Source organism: Papio anubis, chromosome 6 (genome assembly GCF_008728515.1).
Source record: "Papio anubis isolate 15944 chromosome 6, Panubis1.0, whole genome shotgun sequence".
Taxonomy (NCBI): Eukaryota; Metazoa; Chordata; class Mammalia; order Primates; family Cercopithecidae; genus Papio; species Papio anubis.
The window spans coordinates 85,087,881-85,108,151 of NC_044981.1; the positions used below are offsets into that span (position 1 = coordinate 85,087,881).

The following is a 20,271-nucleotide window of genomic DNA, read 5'->3' on the forward strand; positions in this document are numbered from 1 at the left end:
AGGCACTAATCTCTGCAATTGTCCTAAGGATGAAGTATTGTTTTTCTGTGGGGGAATTTAAATCTTCCATCCAACCCTTTCATCTATTATGTCCTACCTCCTCTGTGTTAATTCCTCTCCTCTTCTTTAATTTCTTTTAGGTTGACTACTTTTAATTCAATTTTACCTCTCTTAACTTTATTGCTCTCTGAGAGATTACACATGCATCCTTTGCTTATCAATGTTTAATATTCTGACTCTGATAAATGCATTCAAGATATTACATCTGTTACTTTTCAGGTGACTTTTTACCTAATACTGTACAAATACAGTTATTAATACAGCATATGTTTTTACCTCTAGTTAATTCTGACAGATAATTCGTACTTTGGGCTGATGTGCCAGGCTAGTGAAAGTTTAATGTCACCTGTCTACCTTTCATTATCATCCTTTTTTAAAAACTAAATGACCAAAAATAGAATAGGCAGATGATAACGATGAACTATCAGTAATTTTAAGCACTTCTACATTTTATATGGAAAAGAGCAAGCTTAGAAATGTGCCTCAGAGCCGTGATCTGAAACCCTCATTGGATTCTAGTGATGCCCTTGCAGTCAACACCTCTAAGATGGCAAGAAGATTATATGCTTGAGATGTGATTAGTGAAAGATGCTGCACACTGAGAGTTTGGAGACCTGGTCTATCAGCATTGGGCAAGTCGTTTGACCTCTCTGGAATTCTCATTCTTTCTCTAAAAAATCAGACCTAGGTTTCTAAGGTTACTATTGGCTTCCGGATTCTCTATTTAAAAAGAAAAATACCTTCTTGAGTCGTTTGTTTTGACCTAATAGAGTATTGCTACAACAAGAATGGTGACACACACCTGTAGTCCCAGCTACTCAGGAGGCTGAGGTAAGAGGATCAATTGAGCCCAGGAGTTGGAGTCCAGCTTGGGCAACAGAGCAAGACCCTATCTTTAAAATAATAATAATAATAATAATAATAATAGAGTATTGGCACAGAAATGGACGGCATGCTGTGGTGGGGCAGGTGCAAGATGCCGCTGATGGTTCAGGTGCTTAATTTGCAGTAGGGGCTCGGCGCGGTGGCTCATGGCTGTAATCCCAGCATTTTGGGAGGCTGAGGAGGGCACATCACTTGAGGCCAGGAGTTCGAGAGCAGTCTGGCCAACATGGTGAAACCCCGTCTCTGCTAAAAATACAAAAATTAGCCGGGCGTGGTGGCACATGCTTGTAATCCCAGCTACTCAGGAGGCTGAGGCAGGATAATCGCTTGAACCCGGGAGGCAGAGGTTGCAGTGAGCGCCACTGCACCCCAGCCTGAGTGACAGAGGAAGACTCCACTTCATTAAAAACACACACACACAATAAAATTTGTTGTAGGTGTGACCTCCTGCCCCGCACGACCAGGAACTTAATCTTGAGGGCCAGCTTGTCGTCCTGTACGCTGCTCTAAACAGGCGGCCGTGGTGCCCATGCAAGTCGACAAGGATCCCCCGGAGGACCTGCAGAATGCACCCGACGTCAACTACGTGGTGGACTCCACCCTGGAACTGGAGCAGTGCGTTGGCGGCTGCAGCTGCCGGATGCGCATCGAGCCGCTGCAGTTTATTGCTGGCTGACTACTGCCCCTTGCTGCGGGCGGAGGCCCTGAAGATGGCACTCTCCTTCCTGCAGATAATCTTTAACGTGGACCTGTACGAAGAGGTCCACCGGAAGCTCTTAGAGGCCACCAGGAATCTGCGGAACTCACCTGACGCCATCCCCGAAAGTGGCGTGGAGCCCCTGCCCCTGGACACGGCCTGGGTGGAGGCCACTCAGAAGGAGGCCCTGCTGAAGCTGGAGAAGCCAGACGCAGACCTGAAGAACTACAAGGGCAACTCCACCAAGGAGCGCAGCAGGCGTGGCCACGATGATTCAGCAATGCCCTCAAGTGTCACTCACGGCCTGAGGCTACTGCAGCAGCGCCAAGCACACCATCAACATGTCCTCAATGTCTTCAAGGTCAGCGTCTACTTGCAACATTGGCCTTACGTGCTGAGCCGCGTCTGCAAGGCCAAGTCCATCCTGCAGATTGCCGAGCAGCGAGGACAGCGGGGCAACCAACCAGGCGCAGGCGGTCCTCACCGAACTCCCATGCGCTGCAGGCTTGGCCAAGCTGGCCGCGAGGAAGCACAAGAAGGCTGCCAAATGCTCCCTGCTGGCTTGGTTTGATCACTGTGACGTCCCCGAGCTGCTGTCCCCCAGCAACGAGGCCGTCTTTGGGGGCCTGTGCGCCTTGGCCACCTTCGACCGGCAGGAGCTGCAGCGCCACCTCATCTCCAGCAGCTCCTTCAAGTTGTTCTTGGATCTGGAGCCGCAGGTTGGAGACATCGTCTTCAAATTCCACGAGTCCAAGTGTGCCTCGTGTCTGAAGATGCTGGACGATGTGGCCACCTTGAGTCTTGAGGCCAGAAGTTTGAGACCAGTTGGGACAACATGGCAAAATCCCGTCTCTACTAAAAAATACAAAAAGTAGCCGGTTGTGGTGGTGCCCGCCTGTAATCCCAGCTACTCGGGAGGCCGAGGCAAAATTGCCTGAGCCTGGGAGGCAGAGGTTGCAGTCAGCCGAGATCGCGCCGCTGCACTCCAGCCTGGGACACAAAGCGAGACTCTGTCTCCAAAAAAACAAAAAAGGAGGAAATGTAGAACAACCTGCTCTCGGACATGTGTACCTCCCCCACCCCCACTCCCCCACCGCCCCACCGTCAGGACCCTGTACGCCTAGATTCGCAACTGCGCCCTCAACACACACAGGATGGCCACGCCCTCAGCCCCACGGTGGCAGCGCGGGAGGGTGAGCTGAGGCAGCAAATCCGGGAGGATGTGGATCAGCGCAAGCATCACCTTCGAGAAGTCTCTGCGAATCGCGGGAGTTTCAGCACAGCGCCCAGGGCCGGATGGTGAGGGTCGCTGTGCTGCGCAACCAGATCCACGTGAAATCCCTCCCGGAGAAGGGAGCCGGGGGAGCGACTCCTGCTAACAGCCAGTCCCAAGGAACACCAGCTTCTGAGGGGCGGCCCTCAGCCTCCGGATGTCTGCATACCCTCCCGCCCCCACGGACCTGTTCACCTCGAGGCAGCTCGCGGCCCAGTGAAAGGCCTGGCTGCTGTGTGCCCTCGCATCCCCTGTGTCCTGTGCTGGGGCCTGGGAGGCAGGCGGCCGCTAGCCATCCTGGAAGGTGGGGCCTGTAGCGCTTGACCACGTGGGTGGCTGTACCTAGAGAGCAGGCTGTGCAGCGCTGAGGCGGCACCACCTCTCCGAAACCTCCTTTTCCAAAGAAGAGGAAGAGAAGGAGGGAGAGGGAGAGGGGGAGGGGAAGGGGGAAGAAAAGGAAGAGGAAGAGGAGGAGGAGGAGGAGGAAGAGGAGGAGGAGGAAGAAGAAGAAGAAGAAGAAGAAGAAGAAGAAGAAGAAGAAGAAGAAGAAGAAGAAGAAGAAGAAGAAGAAGAAGAGGAGGAGGAGGAGGAGGAGGAGAGGAGGTTTTTTTTTTTAGAAGAAGCAAGGAGAGAGGTTTATTTTTTCTTTTCTTTTCTTTTTCTTTTTTTTTGAGATCTGAGTCTGCCTTGTTGCCCAGGTTGAGTGCAGAACCTGATTCAGCTCACTGCAGCCTCCACCTCCTGGCCCAAGTGATCCTTCCACCCTCAGTTCTCCCGAGTAGCTGGAACTACAGGTGCACACCACCATGCCCAGCTAATTTTGTATTGTTTTGTAGAGATGGGGTTTTGCAATGTTGTTCAGGCTAGTCCCAAAGTGCTGGGATTACAGGCATGAGCCACTCTCAAGTGCTGGCCTTTTCTTTCTTTCTTCTTTTTCTTTTCTTTTTTTGAGATTAAGAGTCTTGTTCTGTCACCAAGGCTGGAATGGTGTAACTATAGCACTGCAGCCTCCTTTTGAACCTCTGTTAACGCTATCTTCCTCCCAGCCTCCTGAGTAGCTTAAGACTACAGGCATGCAATTCATAATACCTTGTTAATTTTTGGCAATGATGGGGTCTCTACTTGCTACTCAGGCTGGTCTCCCAACTCCTGGGCCTCAAGCAATCCTTCTGCCTTGGCCTCCCAAAGTGCTGATATTATAGGCGTGAACCATCACACCCGACCCTAAAAATGTTTATTCTCTTTTTGAGATGTTTCTTCCTTCAGCATGTCATGATTTGCTATAAGACTTTAGGTTTGATTGCCACTCCATTATTATTTGTCCGCATTTATGAGGCCAGACTCACCCCAGGCACTTGTTTATGAAATCGGACATGACTCATTGATCTACGAGCATCGATTCCTAGAACAATCAACAGACTGAAAGAAATGCACCCAAACATAAATCACTGTATGCATTCACCAACGCAAAAGGAAAATTCTCATTTGTTTCACGTTTCTTTTCCAAATATGATATACCAGGAGAGGTCCCAGCTTGATATCAATTAGAAAAAAATACTGTAAGAAAATTGCAAAGCACCAGAGGACATTTTGAACCTTGGGGGAGGACTAGGTTAAACTCCATTGATCAAAATAACTGTGCTCATTCTGGATTAGGGCCCCACAGCCACCTGATCAGAGCCTTTATATCTGCAACCAGCAGCAATTTTTCCACTAATGAGCCACACACGGTGCAACTTTAAGGTTCTGCAAACCCAATCGTGATTTTTTTGTTCACCCATAAGGTAAGTAGTAAATATGTGGAGTTTCTTGTTTATGAGAAATATATAGAAAATCCTTGTGGAGATAGAAAGACAAGATCTGAAATAATATGCAGAAAAGGGCCATCAGCTTTTTACATAGGATATGCTCGATTTGCATTTGATAATAAAAGAAAATTCAGTAATAGTTCTAAGACCCACATTCATTTAATGGTAAAAAGTAGTTATTTTTAGAAAACGGACTAGTTGTCTAAAGGACAAAATGTCTTGTATTCTAGTATGTAAGATTGTATTTTTGTTTTTGATGTAGGCTAAGCTCAGTTTTCCTTGCTATTTAAAAATAATAATTTCCACATTTTAAAGAGATAGTGGCAAAAAGCAGTATTATATAGTTTAGTACTGCCAAATAGGAGTAAGATTGATACGAGTTAGCTTTCCCATCTCAGGGTTTTTATATAAAATAGAAGCAATAGGTTTTTTTTAAGTGCTAAAGGAATCCTTTATTTTTTTTTTCCAGATCTCTACCTGCAGAGGAAATCTCTTTTTAAAATAAAGAATAATGACGAGAAAGTTTTAAGGGAGTAATTATGGGAAAAGACCAAAACTCTAAGACAGGATAGAATTTAGTAAGTTATTGCTTTTGGTTAATGAGGTCTGAGTCCTCATTTTAATATCTAACTTTTATTTGCAAGTAATATAAATGACTGCATTCTTGATTTTTGAATTTCAAACAATTCACAACTATATAGAGTAAATTATAAAAGTCTCATTAATTCCTCTTCCAAATTCTGAGAGGTATCTATCACTTTTTCAATTTCATTAAAAAATTCTTTATATATGTACATACAGGTAAAAATGTACATAAACCTACACTTTTGATAAAAATCACTCATGCTTTCTTAGAAGTCTTTTTTCCTTTCCTTTCTCTTTCTTGCCTCTCTTTTTTCCACCTTAACTTCCCAACCACTCTCATCACCTTCAACAGACCTCAGGTAACCTATATTAAATTCCTGGTGTGTATCCTTCTGCATATTTTTCTCCATGCTCAATAAAATCACATACATATATATCTCACATACACATGCGTACATATATATGTACATTTACAGAGTTTTATTTTACTGAGTGATTTGCAATTCCACACTGAATCTTTGGATTAATTTGGGGAGAATTGACATCTTTACCTATATTGCAATTTTCAATCCCTGAGTGTGGTATATTACCATTAAATTAAATTTATTTATATAGTGGTGTGTGTGTGTGTGTGTGTGTATGTGTGTGTGTATTTGGCATTGTCAACTATCCGCCTTCTTGAAACTCTGGCTTTGGGCTTTGGTTTCAGAGACAACACCCTCATGGTTTTCCTCCTCTCTCTCCTTGGCCATTTCTCATATTTATTTGTAGACTCTTTCTTCCCCTATGTTAGTCTCAGGGTTCTGTCATTGTCTCACTTTTTCTTTTTGTCTCTGGGTGATCCTCTCTACCTATTCAATGATAATTCATTAATGTTTATCTCCTGTTTGTACCATTTTTGTCGTTGTTGTTCTCTAGACCCAGATGCCTTCTGGACATCTCCACCTTTGCCATTCAGTTTTGTTGGTAGAATCTGTATCTTTTCTTTCTTTCTTTCTTTCTTTCTTTCTTTCTTTCTTTCTTTCTTTCCCTCCTTCCTTCCTTCCTTCCTTCCTTCCTTCCTTCCTTCCTTCCTTCTTTCCTTCCTTCCTTCCTTCCTTTCTAAGGGTCTCACTCTGTCACCCAGGCCAGAGTGCAGTAGTGCCATTATGGCTCACCGCAACTTCAAACCCCTGGGCTCAAGTGATCCTCCCATGTCAGCCTCCCTAGTAGCTAGGACTATAGGCACTCACCATCATGCCTGGCCAACTTTTTACATCTATTTTTTGTAGAGACAGGGGCCTCACTATATTTCCCAGCCTGGTCTGCAACTCCTAGGCTCAAGCAGTCCTCCCGCCTCTACCTCCCAAGGTTCTGGGATTACAGGAGTGAGCCACCATGCCCAGCTAGAATCTGTATTTTTTTCTAATTATAATTTCTGGCACTGATGTGCTTAAAAAGCCCTCTACTTCAAGATTAAACAACATATTCTTTTATAATTTATTTTAATACGTTTTTACAATTAATGCTTTGTTCCATCTGGAATCAATTGTTGTGTTTGGAGATAAGTTGGAAAAAAATCTAAGGATTCCAGGTTTTTCTCTCTTTTTTTTTGGTTGATATTCATTTTTGTATTATCAGTCTTGATTCATTTTATAGGTTAGTGGGAGTCCTTAGTGATCAAGTGCTGTGAGGTCTGGGACCAAATATAGCTTGTTATTGAATTCCTGGCATCTAGCACAATGCCTAGGCGATAGCAAGGTTTGATTTATTTTATTTTATTTTTATTTTTATTTATTTTTTTTTGAGATGGAGTCTTGCTCTATCACCCAGACTGGAGTACAGTGGCAGGATCTTGGCTCAGTGCAACCTCCGCCTCCCAGGTTCAAGCAATTCTGCTTCAGCCTCCTGAGTAGCTGGGATTATAGGTGCACAGCACCATGCCTGGCTAATTTTGGTACTTTTAGTAGAGACGGGGTTTCACTATGTTGACCAGGCTGGTTTTAATCTCCTGACCTTGTGATCTGCCCGCCTCAGCCTCCCAAAGTGTTGGGATTACAGGCGTGAGCCACTGTGCCCAGCCAATAGCAAGGTATTAGCAAATATTACTGAATGAATGAATTATGGAAGGGGAGAATTGTTTCATTATCTATTTTTTTTTTTTTAAATGGAGTTTCGTTCTTTCACCCAGGCTGGAGTGAAGTGGCATGATCTTGGCTCATGGCTCACTGCAATCTCTGCCCCCTGGGTTCAAATGATTCTCCTGCCTCAACCTCCCAAATAGCTGGGATTACAGGCACGTGCCACCACACCAGCTAATTTTTCTATTTTCAGTAAAGATGGGAGTTCACCATGTTGACCAGGCTGATCTCGAACTCCTGACCACCCACCTCGAACTCGTGATCCACCTACCTCAACCTCCCAAAGTGCTAGGATTATAGGCATGAGCCACCACATCCAGCCTCATTATCTATTTTAACTTAATAATGATTTCCTATTTTTCCTCTGTATCTTTCTTATCTGGAAGTCTTCCATATCTTAGAAAGCTTTAACCTTCTAAATATTTTAACCTCATTGAATCTTGAAAAACATTAGTTTTTCAGGATAAACCAAGTAACCTGTTCATGTCAGCTATACCTTGTTTCCCAGATCCTAAGCTTGCTAGATAAGCAGTTTATATTCACTTTTCTTCTAAGTTAGCAAAAATTCCATGAAAACATGATGTTCCAGATGTGGCTTAATGGATGTAATTATGTGTTATTACTGGTATTGTTTCTGTGTCTGCCTAATCTTTACTGCTACCCTGATATGAACCAGTTCCTGAGGGTTTACTTGACTGATTTGTATTTTCTTTACCTATACTTTGTCTTACAGTGAAAGCCCTGGATAACATATCATGAGGATCTACTTTATTTTGCCTGTTGATGGTTATTTTGGTGATAGGGTCAAGGAACATAATTTTAAAGTGAAAAGACAATTCCATTCACTATTATATATTGATGCCTTCTGTGTGCAATGACCAACATGCTTTAGAAAGAGTCTCTATCTGCAAGGGGTGTACCTTTCTAGGAAGGGGAACATAAGCCACAACCATCACAAAACTCATTTAGGCACAGTCCCAGGTGAATAATATTAATAATAGTGTTGTGAGGATTCAGGAAAGGGAAAAATAACTACAACTTGGGATGGGTAGGGAACACTTCCTGAGGAATTGAGACTCCTATGATCATGTCAGATGTATGGTAAGTAGAATATCTCATAAGGATAGAAAAATGAATACAATTGTGCAATTAGAATGAATTGCACAAATATGGAGACCTATTTGTATACTAGAATAACAAGCAGCTGTGTGGGGGAGAGTAAAAGAGAATAGGAAGAAGTAAACTGTGGTGAAATTGTGGGGGGGTCTTTAGTGTTTTTTTGAAAATTAATGTCTTTGGAAATATCCTATTTTAAGCATGGGCTATAAATATTAGGGCTGGAATATCCTTCATAGTTTTGCTGACATACAAAAGAACCTGCTGTATTTTTGAGCTTGTGTCTATATGTTACCACCATGGGTGCTATTAACCTCAGTGTTTTCTGTATATTTCAGACATTAGTCTTTAACCATGGGGGATTGGAACTTATTGGGTGGCATCCTAGAGGAAGTTCACTCCCACTCAACCATAGTGGGGAAAATCTGGCTGACCATCCTCTTCATCTTCCGAATGCTGGTACTTCGTGTGGCTGCTGAGGATGTCTGGGATGATGAACAGTCAGCATTTGACTGCAACACCCGGCAGCCAGGTTGCAACAATATCTGTTATGATGATGCATTCCCTATCTCTTTGATCAGGTTCTGGGTTTTACAGATCATCTTTGTGTCTTCTCCTTCTTTGGTCTATATGGGCCATGCACTTTATAGGCTGAGGGCCTTTGAGAAAGAGAGACAAAGGAAAAAGTCACACCTTAGAGCCCAGATGGAGAATCCAGAGCTTGACTTGGAGGAGCAGCAAAGAATAGATAGGGAACTGAGGAGGTTAGAGGAGCAGAAGAGGATCCATAAAGTCCCTCTGAAAGGATGTCTGCTGCGTACTTATGTCTTACACATCTTGACCAGATCTGTGCTGGAAGTAGGATTCATGATAGGCCAATATATTCTCTATGGATTTCAAATGCACCCCCTTTACAAATGCACTCAACCTCCTTGCCCCAATGCAGTGGATTGCTTTGTATCCAGGCCCACTGAGAAGACAATTTTCATGCTTTTTATGCACAGCATTGCAGCCATTTCCTTGTTACTCAATATACTGGAAATATTTCATCTGGGCATCAGAAAAATTATGAGGACACTTTATAAGAAATCCAGCGGTGAGGGCATTGAGGATGAAACAGGCCCTCCATTCCATTTGAAGAAATATTCAGTGGCCCAGCAGTGTATGATTTGCTCTTCCTTGCCTGAAACAATCTCTCCACTTCAAGCTAACAATCAACAGCAAGTCATTCGAGTTAATGTGCCAAAGTCTAAAACCATGTGGCAAATCCCACAGCCCAGGCAACTTGAAGTAGACCCTTCCAATGGGAAAAAAGACTGGTCTGAGCAGGATCAGCACATCGGACAGCTCCATGTTCACAGCCCATGTCCCTGGGCTGGCAGTGCTGGAAATCAGCACCTGGGACAGCAATCAGACCAGTCTTCATTTGGCCTGCAGAATACAATGTCTCAGTCCTGGCTAGGTACAACTACGGCTCCTAGAAACTGTCCATCCTATGCAATAGGAACCTGGGAGCAGTCCCAGGACCCAGAACCCTCAGGTGAGCCTCTGACAGATCTTCATAGTCACTGCAGAGACAGTGAAGGCAGCATGAGAGAGAGTGGGGTCTGGATAGAGAGATCTCGCCCGGGCAGTCGCAAGGCCAGCTTTCTGTCCAGATTGTTGTCTGAAAAGCGACATCTGCACAGTGACTCAGGAAGTTCTGGTTCTCGGAATAGCTCCTGCTTGGATTTTCCTCACTGGGAAAATAGCCCCTCACCTCTGCCTTCAGTCCCTGGGCACAGAACATCAATGGTAAGACAGACAGCCCTACCGATCATGGAACTATCCCAAAAACTGTTCCATCCTGGATGCTTTCTTTTTCCTTTCTTCCTTCCTGGGGTGTGTATGTATGTTTCTGTTGACAGAGAGGCAGATGGAGAGGGAGATTATTTATGGAGAGATAAAATTATTCATTCAATACATTCAGTTAAATTCAATTCATAAAATAGAAAAAACTTATACCAATTGCTTTTATAAGTGCTGGGCATATAAATGGATAAAATACAGTCTCTGACATCAAAGGACTCAGGATGTAGGAGGAAAATTTAGACAGGTAAACATGTAAATGTATCAAGTGTAAGGCATCATGTTAGTGGGAATGAGTGAGCAAAGGAGGGAGTGGTCATATGGATAGGTCAGGGAAAGGTTCATAGTTGAAGTTACCTTGAACTGAATCTTGAAAGATGTGACAAGTTTTTCCAAAACTGGGAGGACTGGGGCACGTGAAAGAAGCCATCCTGGTTGAGGGAGCAGCACAGATAAAGTCTAAGAGGTGAGACACAGCAGTGCTGTCTGAGGAACTGTGTGCGGCTAGAGCACAGGGTGGTAGGAGGGCTCAGAGGGAGGGAAGCCTGGAGAAGTGGGCATGGAGGCCCTGTAGGGAAGCCATGGAGAACTGACACAGGATGTGGAGCAGAGGAGGGACCAGATCAGAGTTGCAGTTTAGAAAGTCCTTCTGTCACAGTATAGAAAACGGTCCAGAGGAAGGATCATTTGTAACCTTGAGTTGCCTTCGTCTCACTAAAAAAGGAGGGTGTACTTCATTCTTTTAATATCTTTGACATTTCAAAGTCATATATCAATATTTGGTGATATATTTTACAAAGACAAGAATCAATATTGTATTGATTTTAATTTTGTTCTCTGAAAAACCACTGTGGGATAAACATTTCTTACCCATTATAAACATGAAATGGATATTTACTGTGGATTCTTCTCAATTCTGGAACAAAGGATGACACTTGCTTCCTCACTGCTCCCAATAGTCAATTGTTTCCATTAAAAAGAAAATTCCCCCAAGGTTGGTGGGGGAGCTTCTGAGTTGAGCTCACATACTTGTTTCTTCCTTTGTTCCATTTTTTTTGTGTGTGTGTTGATAATGACTGAATCCCTCTACCCTAGTTTTACATCTCGTATGGATTTTGATACTGATGTTACTGTACTACAGCCATACCATGAGTGCAAATCAACCTACTTGGATTTTTACTAAAATACTTCTCTCAAACTGATATTCATTTCTTGTCAGTGACCAGCCATTTATTCAGGAGACTGTGTTTAGGATCAATGTATGGGTGCTTAGAAACCTATGCCAAACTAGAGCAGGGTTCTTAACCCTTGCCATACATTACAGTCATCTGGGAGGCTTAAAAGCCGTCATGCCCAGGACCCAACCAATTCTAATTAAGCCAGAATTTCTGTGGGTGGGATGCATGCATCAATATTTTTAAAACTTCCATGGTAAGTGCAATGTGCAGCCAGGGTTAAGAACGACTATTTTAGAATAACTTGGGGCCAGGCGTGGTGGCTCATGCCTGTAATCTTAGTACTTTGGGAGGCCGAGGCAGGTGAATCACTTGAGCTCAAGACTTCAAGACCAGCCAGGGCAACATGATGAAACCCTGTTTCTTTAAAAAAAAAAAAAAAAAAAAAATACAGAGATCAGCCAGGTGTGGTGACACATGCCTCTAGTCCCAGCTACGTGGGAGGATCACTTGAGCTTGGAAGGTTGAGGCTGCAGTGAGCCATGATCATGCCACTACACTCCAGCTTGGGCGACAGAATGAGACCTTGTCTCTAAAAGATAAAAAAAATTAAATAGAATTATTTGGCGAGTGGCAGCTGCTTCTTTTTTTAAAATTTCCTTTCTTTCGGCCAGGTGCTGTGTTTCACGCCTATGATCTCAGCACTTTGGGAGGCCGAGGCGGGTGGATCACCTGAGGTCGGGAGTTCCAGACCAGCCTGACCAACATAGAGAAACCCAACTCTACTAAAAATACAAAATTAGGCAGGCGTAGTGGCGCATGCCTGTAATCTCAGCTACTGGGGAGGCTGAGGCAGGAGAATCACTTGAATCCGGGAGGCGGAGGTTGCGGTGAGCCCAGATTGCGCCATTGCACTCCAGCCTGGGCAACAAGAGTGAAACTCCGTCTCAAAAAAATTTTGTCTTCCTTCCTTCCTCCCACCCTCCTTCCCCCCTCCCTCCTTCCTTCCTTCTTCCTTCCTTCCTTCCTTCCTTCCTTCCTTCCTTCCTTCCTTCCTTTCTTTTTTTCTTTCTTTCTTTCTTTCTTTCTTTCTTTCTTTCTTTCTTTCTTTCTTTCTTTCTTTCTTTCTTTCTTTCTTTCTTCTTTCTTTCTTTCTTTCTCTTTTTCTCTTTCTTTCTTTCTTTCTTTCTTTCTTTTTCTTTCTTTCTCTTTCTTTCTGTTTCCCTCCCTTCCCTTCCCTTCCCTTCTTCCCTTCCCTTCCCTTCCCTTCCTTTTAAGTGCAGCGGTAAGAAGAGGGGAAAGAGTAGAACAAAGAGTTCAATCTGTGACTGTAAACAATCAGTTGGGATAACTCACTACATTCAGACCATCCACCACTTCTCATCTGAATTTACAAAGTCAACAATACAATTTTCATCATTTTCCTTTTCTTGTACCTTCCATGCAAGAGAAGCCTTTGTATTGGCGGACTGTTGAGGGAGATATGGAAGTTTTTAGGTGAGATAGATTTTCTTTTTTCTTTTTCTTTTTTTTCTCTTTTTAAGATGGAGTCTCGCTCTGTCGCCCGGGCTGGAGTGCAGTGGCGCGATCTCAGCTCACTGCAAGCTCCGCCTCCCGGGTTCACGCCATTCTCCTGCCTCAACCTCCTGAGTAGCTGGGACTATAGGCGTCCGCCACCGCGCCCGGCTAATTTTTTGTATTTTTCGTAGAGACGGCGTTTCACCGTGTTAGCCAGGATGGTCTCTATCTGCTGACCTCGTGATCCGCCCACCTCGGCCTCCCAAAGTGCTGGGATTACAGGCGTGAGCCACCGTGCCCGGCCGAGATAGATTTTCTAATCCTTCAGTTTATCCTTTGGGAGAGGCCAGCCAAGCTCAGAATCCTGGAGTGAAGATGATGAAGCTGATGGGCTCTCTCTTTTCTTTTCTGTATGGACTTTATTGTATTCATAAATATAAGTAGGAGTAAAAAATAATTTGCACTGAGGAAATGCATCACTAACTTTTTTTTTTTTTTTTTTTTGAGATGGAGTCTGGCTCTGTCGCCAGGCTGGAATGCAGTGGTGCGATCTCGGCTCACTGCAGCCTCCGCCTCCTGAGTTCAAGCAATTCTCCTGCCTCAGCCTTCCAAGTAGCTGGGACTACAGGCACTCACCACCATGCCCAGCTAACTTTTGTATTTTTAGTAGAGACGGAGTTTCGCCATATTGGCCAGGATGGTCTCGATCTCTTGACCTTGTGATCCATCCGCCTCGGTCTCCCAAAGTACTGGGATTACAGGCGTGAGCCACTGCGCCTGGCCACTAACCTTTTATAAATACAAGACATAAACGTCTAATCAGGCCTGTTTTACTCTTTGAATGTTAAAGCGTTTTGTTTTTTTCCAATTCAGTGTTTTTCCCTTTATTTTTCATACTTTAGGAACAATATAAACAAAAACCTCCACAATACACAACATCCAATCCTGTTGTCAAATTAGAGACAGAATGGGATTTGACACCCTTATTTCCTGACTGAGACACAAGGACAGGAGAGAAAAGGAAACAGTAGATAACAGCAGAGGGAGCCAGGTGGGATGGCACCACTCAAGGCTGCAGAGAGCCATGGAGTCACTGCACAGAGGGTTATCAACTTTATTTTTTAGAGCAGTTTTAGGTTCACAGTGAAGTTGAATGGAAAATACAGAGAGTGCTCATATACTCACTGTTCCCCTACATGTGCGAACCTCCCCAGCTATTGACCTCCTATTATCAGAGTGGTACATTTGTTACAACTGACGAACCTACACTGACATATCATTATCACCGAAAGCCCATATTTACATTAGGATTCACCCTTGGTATGGTACATTCTATGGGTTTGGACAAATGTATAATGACATGGATTTAACAGTATAGTATCATACAGAGGAGTTTCACTGTCTTAAAAACCCTCTGTGCTTCCTCTATTCATCCGTTCCTCCCCCAAGCCCTGGCAACCACTGATCTTTTACCTGAATCTAACGTATTGCATTTTCCAGAATGTCATGCAGTTGGATCATAAAATATGTAGTTTTTTTCAGATTGGCCTCTTATTCTTAGCAATATGCATTTAAGGTTCCTCCATGTCTTTTCATGGCTTGATAACCCATTTCTTTTTATCATTGAATAATATTCTTTTATCTAGATGTACCACAGTTTATTTATCCATTTACCTTCTGAAGGACATCTTAGTTGCTTCCAAGTTTTGGCAATTATGAATATAGCTGCTATAAACATCCATGTGCAGGATTTTATATGAATATAATTTTCAATTAATGTGGGTAAATACCAAAGAGCATACTTGCTGGATCATGTGGCAAGAGTAAGCTTTGTTTCATAAAAAACTGGCAAACTGTCTTCCAAAGTTGCTGTACCATCTTTTTATTCCCACCAGCAATGAATGAGAGTTCCTGTTGCTTCATACTCTTGCCGGTATTTACTATTGTCATTGTTTTGGATTTTGGCCTTTCTAATAGGTGTGTAGTGGCATCTTGTTTCAAACTCCTGACCTCAAGTGAACTGCCGACCTTGGCCTCCCAAACTGCTGGGATTACAGGTGTGAGCCACCGCACCCAGCCAGTATCTTGTTTTAATTTGTGATTCCCTAATTACCTATGATGTTGAGCATATTTCCTATGATTACTTTCCATCTATATCTTCCTTGGTGAGTTATCTTTGTAGGTCTTTTGCCCATTTTTGAATTGGGTTTTCTGTTTTCTTATTGTTGAGTTTTAAGTATTCTTTGTGTATGTGTGTGTGTATATATATAATATATACAAATATTATATTATATATATAATTTTTTTTGAGATGGAGTCTCGCTCTGTTGCCTCAGGCTGGAGTGCAATGGCACGATCTCAGCTCACTGCAATCTCTGCCTCCTGGGTTCAAGCAATTTTCCTGCCTCAGCTTCCTGAGTAGCTGGGATTACAGGCACTTGCCACCACGCTAGGCTAACGTTTGTATTTTTAGTAGAGTCAGGGTTTCACTATGCTGGTCAGTCTGGTCTTGAACTCCAGACCTCAGGCGATCCACCCGCCTCAAAGTGCTGGGATTACCGGCGTGAGCCACTGTGCCTGACTGGTGATATGTTTTTAATTTCACATTTACTTGTTCATTGCTGGTATATAGGAAAGTCATAGACTTTTGCACATTAACCTTATGTCATGAAATCCAGGATATAAATACTATAAATACTCCAGGAGTATTTTCTATCAACTTTTTCAGATTATTCTTTTCTTTCTTTTTTTCTTTGAGACGGAGTCTCGGTTTGTCACCCACGCTAGAGTACAGTGGGGCAATCTCGGCTCACCGCAACCTCTGGCTCCCAGGTTCTAAGCGATTCTCCAGCCTCAGCCTCCCGAGTAGCTGGGATTACAGGCATGTGCCATCAGGCCTGGTTAATTTTTGTATTTTTAGTAGAGACGGGGTTTGACCATGTTGGCCAGGCTGGTCTCAAACTCCTGACTTCAGGTGATCCACCAGTCTCGGCCTCCCAAAGTGATAGGACTACAGGCGTGAGTCACCGCACCAGGGCAGTTTTTTCAGATTTTTCTATGTAGACAACCGTAATTTCTGGAAACAAAGACAGTCATTTCTTCCTTCCCAATCCATATACCCTCTCTTTATTTTTTTGTCTTATCTCGTCTTGTCTGGTCTTAGTGCATTATCTAGGACTTCCAGTACAATGTTGAAAAGCAGTTGTAAGACAGTATATCCTCTTTGTTCCTGATTATAGAGAGAAAGATTCAAGTTTCTCACCAATACATATAATGTCAGCTATAGATTTTTTTGTAGACATTCTTTATCAAGTTGAGCAAGTTCCTCTTTTAGTTTTCTGAGAGTTTTTAATCACAATGGGTATTGGATTTTGTCAAGTGCTTTTTCTGCATCTACTGATATGGGATGTGATTTTTCTTTGGTAACCTGTTGATGTGATAGATTATATTAATTGATTTTGATTTTTTTTTTTTTTTTTTGAGATAGAGTCTCACTCTGCCACCCTGGATGGAGTGCAGAGGTGCAATCTTGGCTCACTGCAACCTCTGCCTCCTAGGCTCAAGCAATTCTTATGCCTCAGCCTCCCAGGTAGCTGGGATTACAGGCATGTGCCACCATGCCTAGCTAATTTTTGTATTTTTAGCAGAGATGGGGTTTCACCACGCTGGCCAGGCTGGTCTTGAACTCTTGACCTCAGGTGATCCACCCGCCTCTGCCTCCCAAAGTGCTGGGATTACAGACATGAGCCACCACACCCAGCCTGGTTTTTGAATGTTGAACCAGCATGGCATACCTGGGATAAATCCCACTTGGCCATGGTGTATAATTCTTTATTTTCATTTTTTATTTTTCTGGAGACAGGGTCTCACTCTGTTACCCAGGCTGGAGTGCAGTGGCATGATCTCAGGTCACTGCAGCCTCTGTCTCCTGGGCTCAAGTGGTCCTCCCACCTCCATCTCCTGAGTAGCTGTGGCTACAGGCGCACACCATCACACCCAACTAAGTTTTGCATTTTTTGGTAGAGACATGGTTTCACCATGTTGCCCAGGCTGGTCTCGAATTTCTTGGCTCAAGCGATCCACCTGCCTCAGCCTCTCAAAGTGCTGGGATTACAGATGTGAGCACCATACTTGGCCTATAATTCTTTTTATACATTGTTGGATTTGATTTGATAATTTTTTTGAGAATTTTTACATTTATATTCATGAGAGATATTGGTCTGTAGTTTTCTTTCCTTGCATGTCTTTGGTTTTGGTATTAGGATAATGCTGGTCTCATGGAATGAGTTGGGAAGTACTCTTTCTGCTTCTGTCTTTTGGAAGAGATGGTAGAGAATTGATACAATTTTTTTTTTCATAAGTGTCTGTTAGATTCACCATTGAACGCATTTGGGTCTAGTGTTTTGGAAGGCTGATAATTATTGATTCAGTTTCTTTAATAGATATAAACCTATTCATATGGTCTGTTTCTTCTTGTATGAGTTTTGGCAGATTGCGTCTTTTCTAGGAATTGTACATTCTAGGTTATCAAATCTGTGGGCATAGAGTTGTTCATAATATTCCTTTATTATTCTTTTAATGTTGGTGGGATCTGTACTGATGTTCTCTCTTTCATTTGTGATACTGGTAACTTGTTTCTTCTCTCTTTTTTTTTCTTGGTTAACCTATATATTAGGCTGTTTTTGGATTGCTATAAAGAAATACCTGAGACTGAGTAATTTGTAAAGAAAAGAGGTTTAATTGGCTCAACGTTCTGTAGGCATTATAGGAAGCATGGTGCTGGCATCTGCTTGGTTGCTAGAGAGGCCTCAGGAAGCTTAAAATCATGGCGGAAGGGAAGGGGGAGTAGACATGTCATATGGTGAAAGCAGGAGCGAGGGCGTGAGAGGGGAGTGCCACACGCTTTTAAACAACCAGATCTCATGGGAACTCAGAGTGAGAGCTCACTTATTACCAAGGAAATGGCCCAAGCCATTCATGAGGGCTCTGCCCTCGTGATCTAAATACCTCCCACCAGGCCCCACCTCCAATACTGGGGATTACAATTTGGGGAGGGACAAATATGCAAATGATATTAGCCTGGCTAGAGACTTACACACTTTACTGATGTCTTCAAAGAGGTAGATTTTGGTTTTGTTGATGTTCCCTATTAATTTCCTGTTTCAACTTCATTCATCTCTGCTTTAATTTTCATTATTGCTTTGTTTCTGCTTCCATTGGATTTAACTTTTTTTTAGTTTTCTAAAAGTAGATAATTGATTTTAGATCTTTCTTCTTTTCTTTTCTTTTTCTTTTTTTTGAGACAGAGTTTTGCTTTTTTTGCCCAGGCTGAAGTGCAATGGCACAATCTCGGCTCACTGCAAACTCTGCCTACTGGGTTCAAGTGATTCTTCTGTCTCAGCCTCCCTAATAGCTGGGATTACAGGTGCCCACCATCATGTCTAGCTAATTTTTGTATTTTTTAGTAGAGATGGTGTTTCACCATGTTGGCCAGGCTGGTCTCGAACTCCTGACCTCAGGTGATACGCCTGCCTCTGCCTCCCAAAGTGCTGGGATTACAGGCGTGAGCCACCGTGCCCAGCCTAGATCTTTCTTCTTTTCTAATTATACATTCAATGCTATAAATTTCTCCCTAAGCACTGCTTTTGCTGTATCTCACACATTTTGATAAGTTGTTATCATTTTTGTTTAGTTGAAAATATGTTTTTTTCCAAGATTTCCTCCTTGACATATGTGTTATTTATAAATGTATAGTTTAATCTCCAAGTATTTAGAAATTTCCAGCTATCTTTCTTTTTTCTTTTTTTTTAAGAGGCAGGCTCTCTCGCTTTGTCACCCAGGCTGATATGCATTGGCACTATATTAGCTCACTACAGCCTCAAACTTCTGGGCTCAAGTGATCCTCTTACCTCAGTAGCTGGGACTATGGGTGTGCACCATCATGCTTGGCTAATTTTTAAATTTTTTTGTAGAACTGGGATGTCACTTTGTAGCCCAGGCTAGTATTGAACTCCTGGCTTAAAGCAACCCTCCAGCCTTGGCCTCCCAAAGTGCCGGGATTACAGGTGTGAACCACTGTACCTGGCCCCAGCTGTTATTAATTTCTAGTTTAACTCCATTGTGATCTGAAAACAGACATTGTATGATTTCTATTTTTAAAATTTTAAAAGAGAAGACCACAACCTAGAATGTGGTCTATCGTGGTAAATGTTCCATGTGAGCTTGAGAAGAATGTGTATTCTGTTGTTACTAGATGAAGTAGCCAATAGATATTAATTTTTTTCTTTTTAAATTTTTTTCTTTTCTTTTTTTTTTTTTTTTTTTTGAGACGGAGTCTCACTCTGTCGCCCAGGCTGGAGTGCAGTGGCATGATGTCGGCTCACTGCAAGCTCTGCCTCTCGGGTTCACACCATTCTCCTGCCTCAGCCTCCCGAGTAGCTGGGACTACATGTACACACTGCCGTGCCCGGCTAATTTTTTTTAAATTTTTAGTAGAGATGGGGTTTCACCATGTTAGCCAGGATGGTCTCGGTCTCCCAACCCTGTGATCCGCCTGCCTTGGCCTCCCAAAGTGCTGGGATTACAGGCATGAGCCACCGAGCTCGGCCTTAATTTTTTAATAAATTATTTTACATTTTGTAGAGATGGGATCTCACTATGATGACCAAATTGGTCTTGAACTTTTGGCCTCAAGCAATCCTCCCATTAGCCTTAGATGTTAATTATATCCAGTTAATTGATGGTGCTGTTGAGTTCAACTATGTCCTTTTGGCTTTTCTGCCTGCTGCATCTGTCCATTTCTGATAGAATGAAGCTAGGGTCTCCAACTGTAATAGTGCATTCATTTATTTCTGCTTGCGGTTCTAGCAGTTTTTGCCTCACATAGTCTGGTCTTCTGTTGTTAGGTGCATACACATTAAGGATTGTTTTTTCTCAGAGTATTCACCCCTTTATCATTTGCATTGCCCCTCTTTATTCCTGATAACTTTCCTGAAGTCTTCTCTGTCTGAAATTAATATAGCTACTCCTGCCTTCTTTTGATTAGTGTGAGCATGATATATCTTTCTTCATTTCTTTACTTTTACTTTATACATACCTTTATATATAAAGTTGGTTTCTTATAGATAACATATAATGCATCTTGTTTTTATTTTTATTTTTTTAGACACAGGGTCTCACTCTGTTG

General features: G+C 42.9%; 1 protein-coding gene and 1 pseudogene across 1 annotated transcript; both read left to right on the forward strand.

Annotated features, from left to right (window-relative positions):
• The first annotated feature begins 1,359 nt into the window (after window positions 1–1,359).
• On the forward strand, window positions 1,360–2,469 carry LOC101011065 (annotated as a pseudogene).
• A 5,209-nt stretch (window positions 2,470–7,678) lies between these two features.
• GJA10 (gap junction protein alpha 10) lies at window positions 7,679–11,965 on the forward strand. Its single transcript, XM_021937612.2, has one exon. It carries the CDS (start codon window positions 8,899–8,901, stop codon window positions 10,528–10,530), a length of 1,632 nt encoding a protein of 543 aa, XP_021793304.2. The 5' UTR covers window positions 7,679–8,898; the 3' UTR covers window positions 10,531–11,965.
• Window positions 11,966–20,271: the final 8,306 nt, after the last annotated feature.

Coding starts and splice junctions, on each gene's coding strand:
- GJA10 (XM_021937612.2), top strand. CDS start 8,899: ATGGGGGATTGGAACTTATTGGGTGGCATCCTAGAGGAAGTTCACTCC.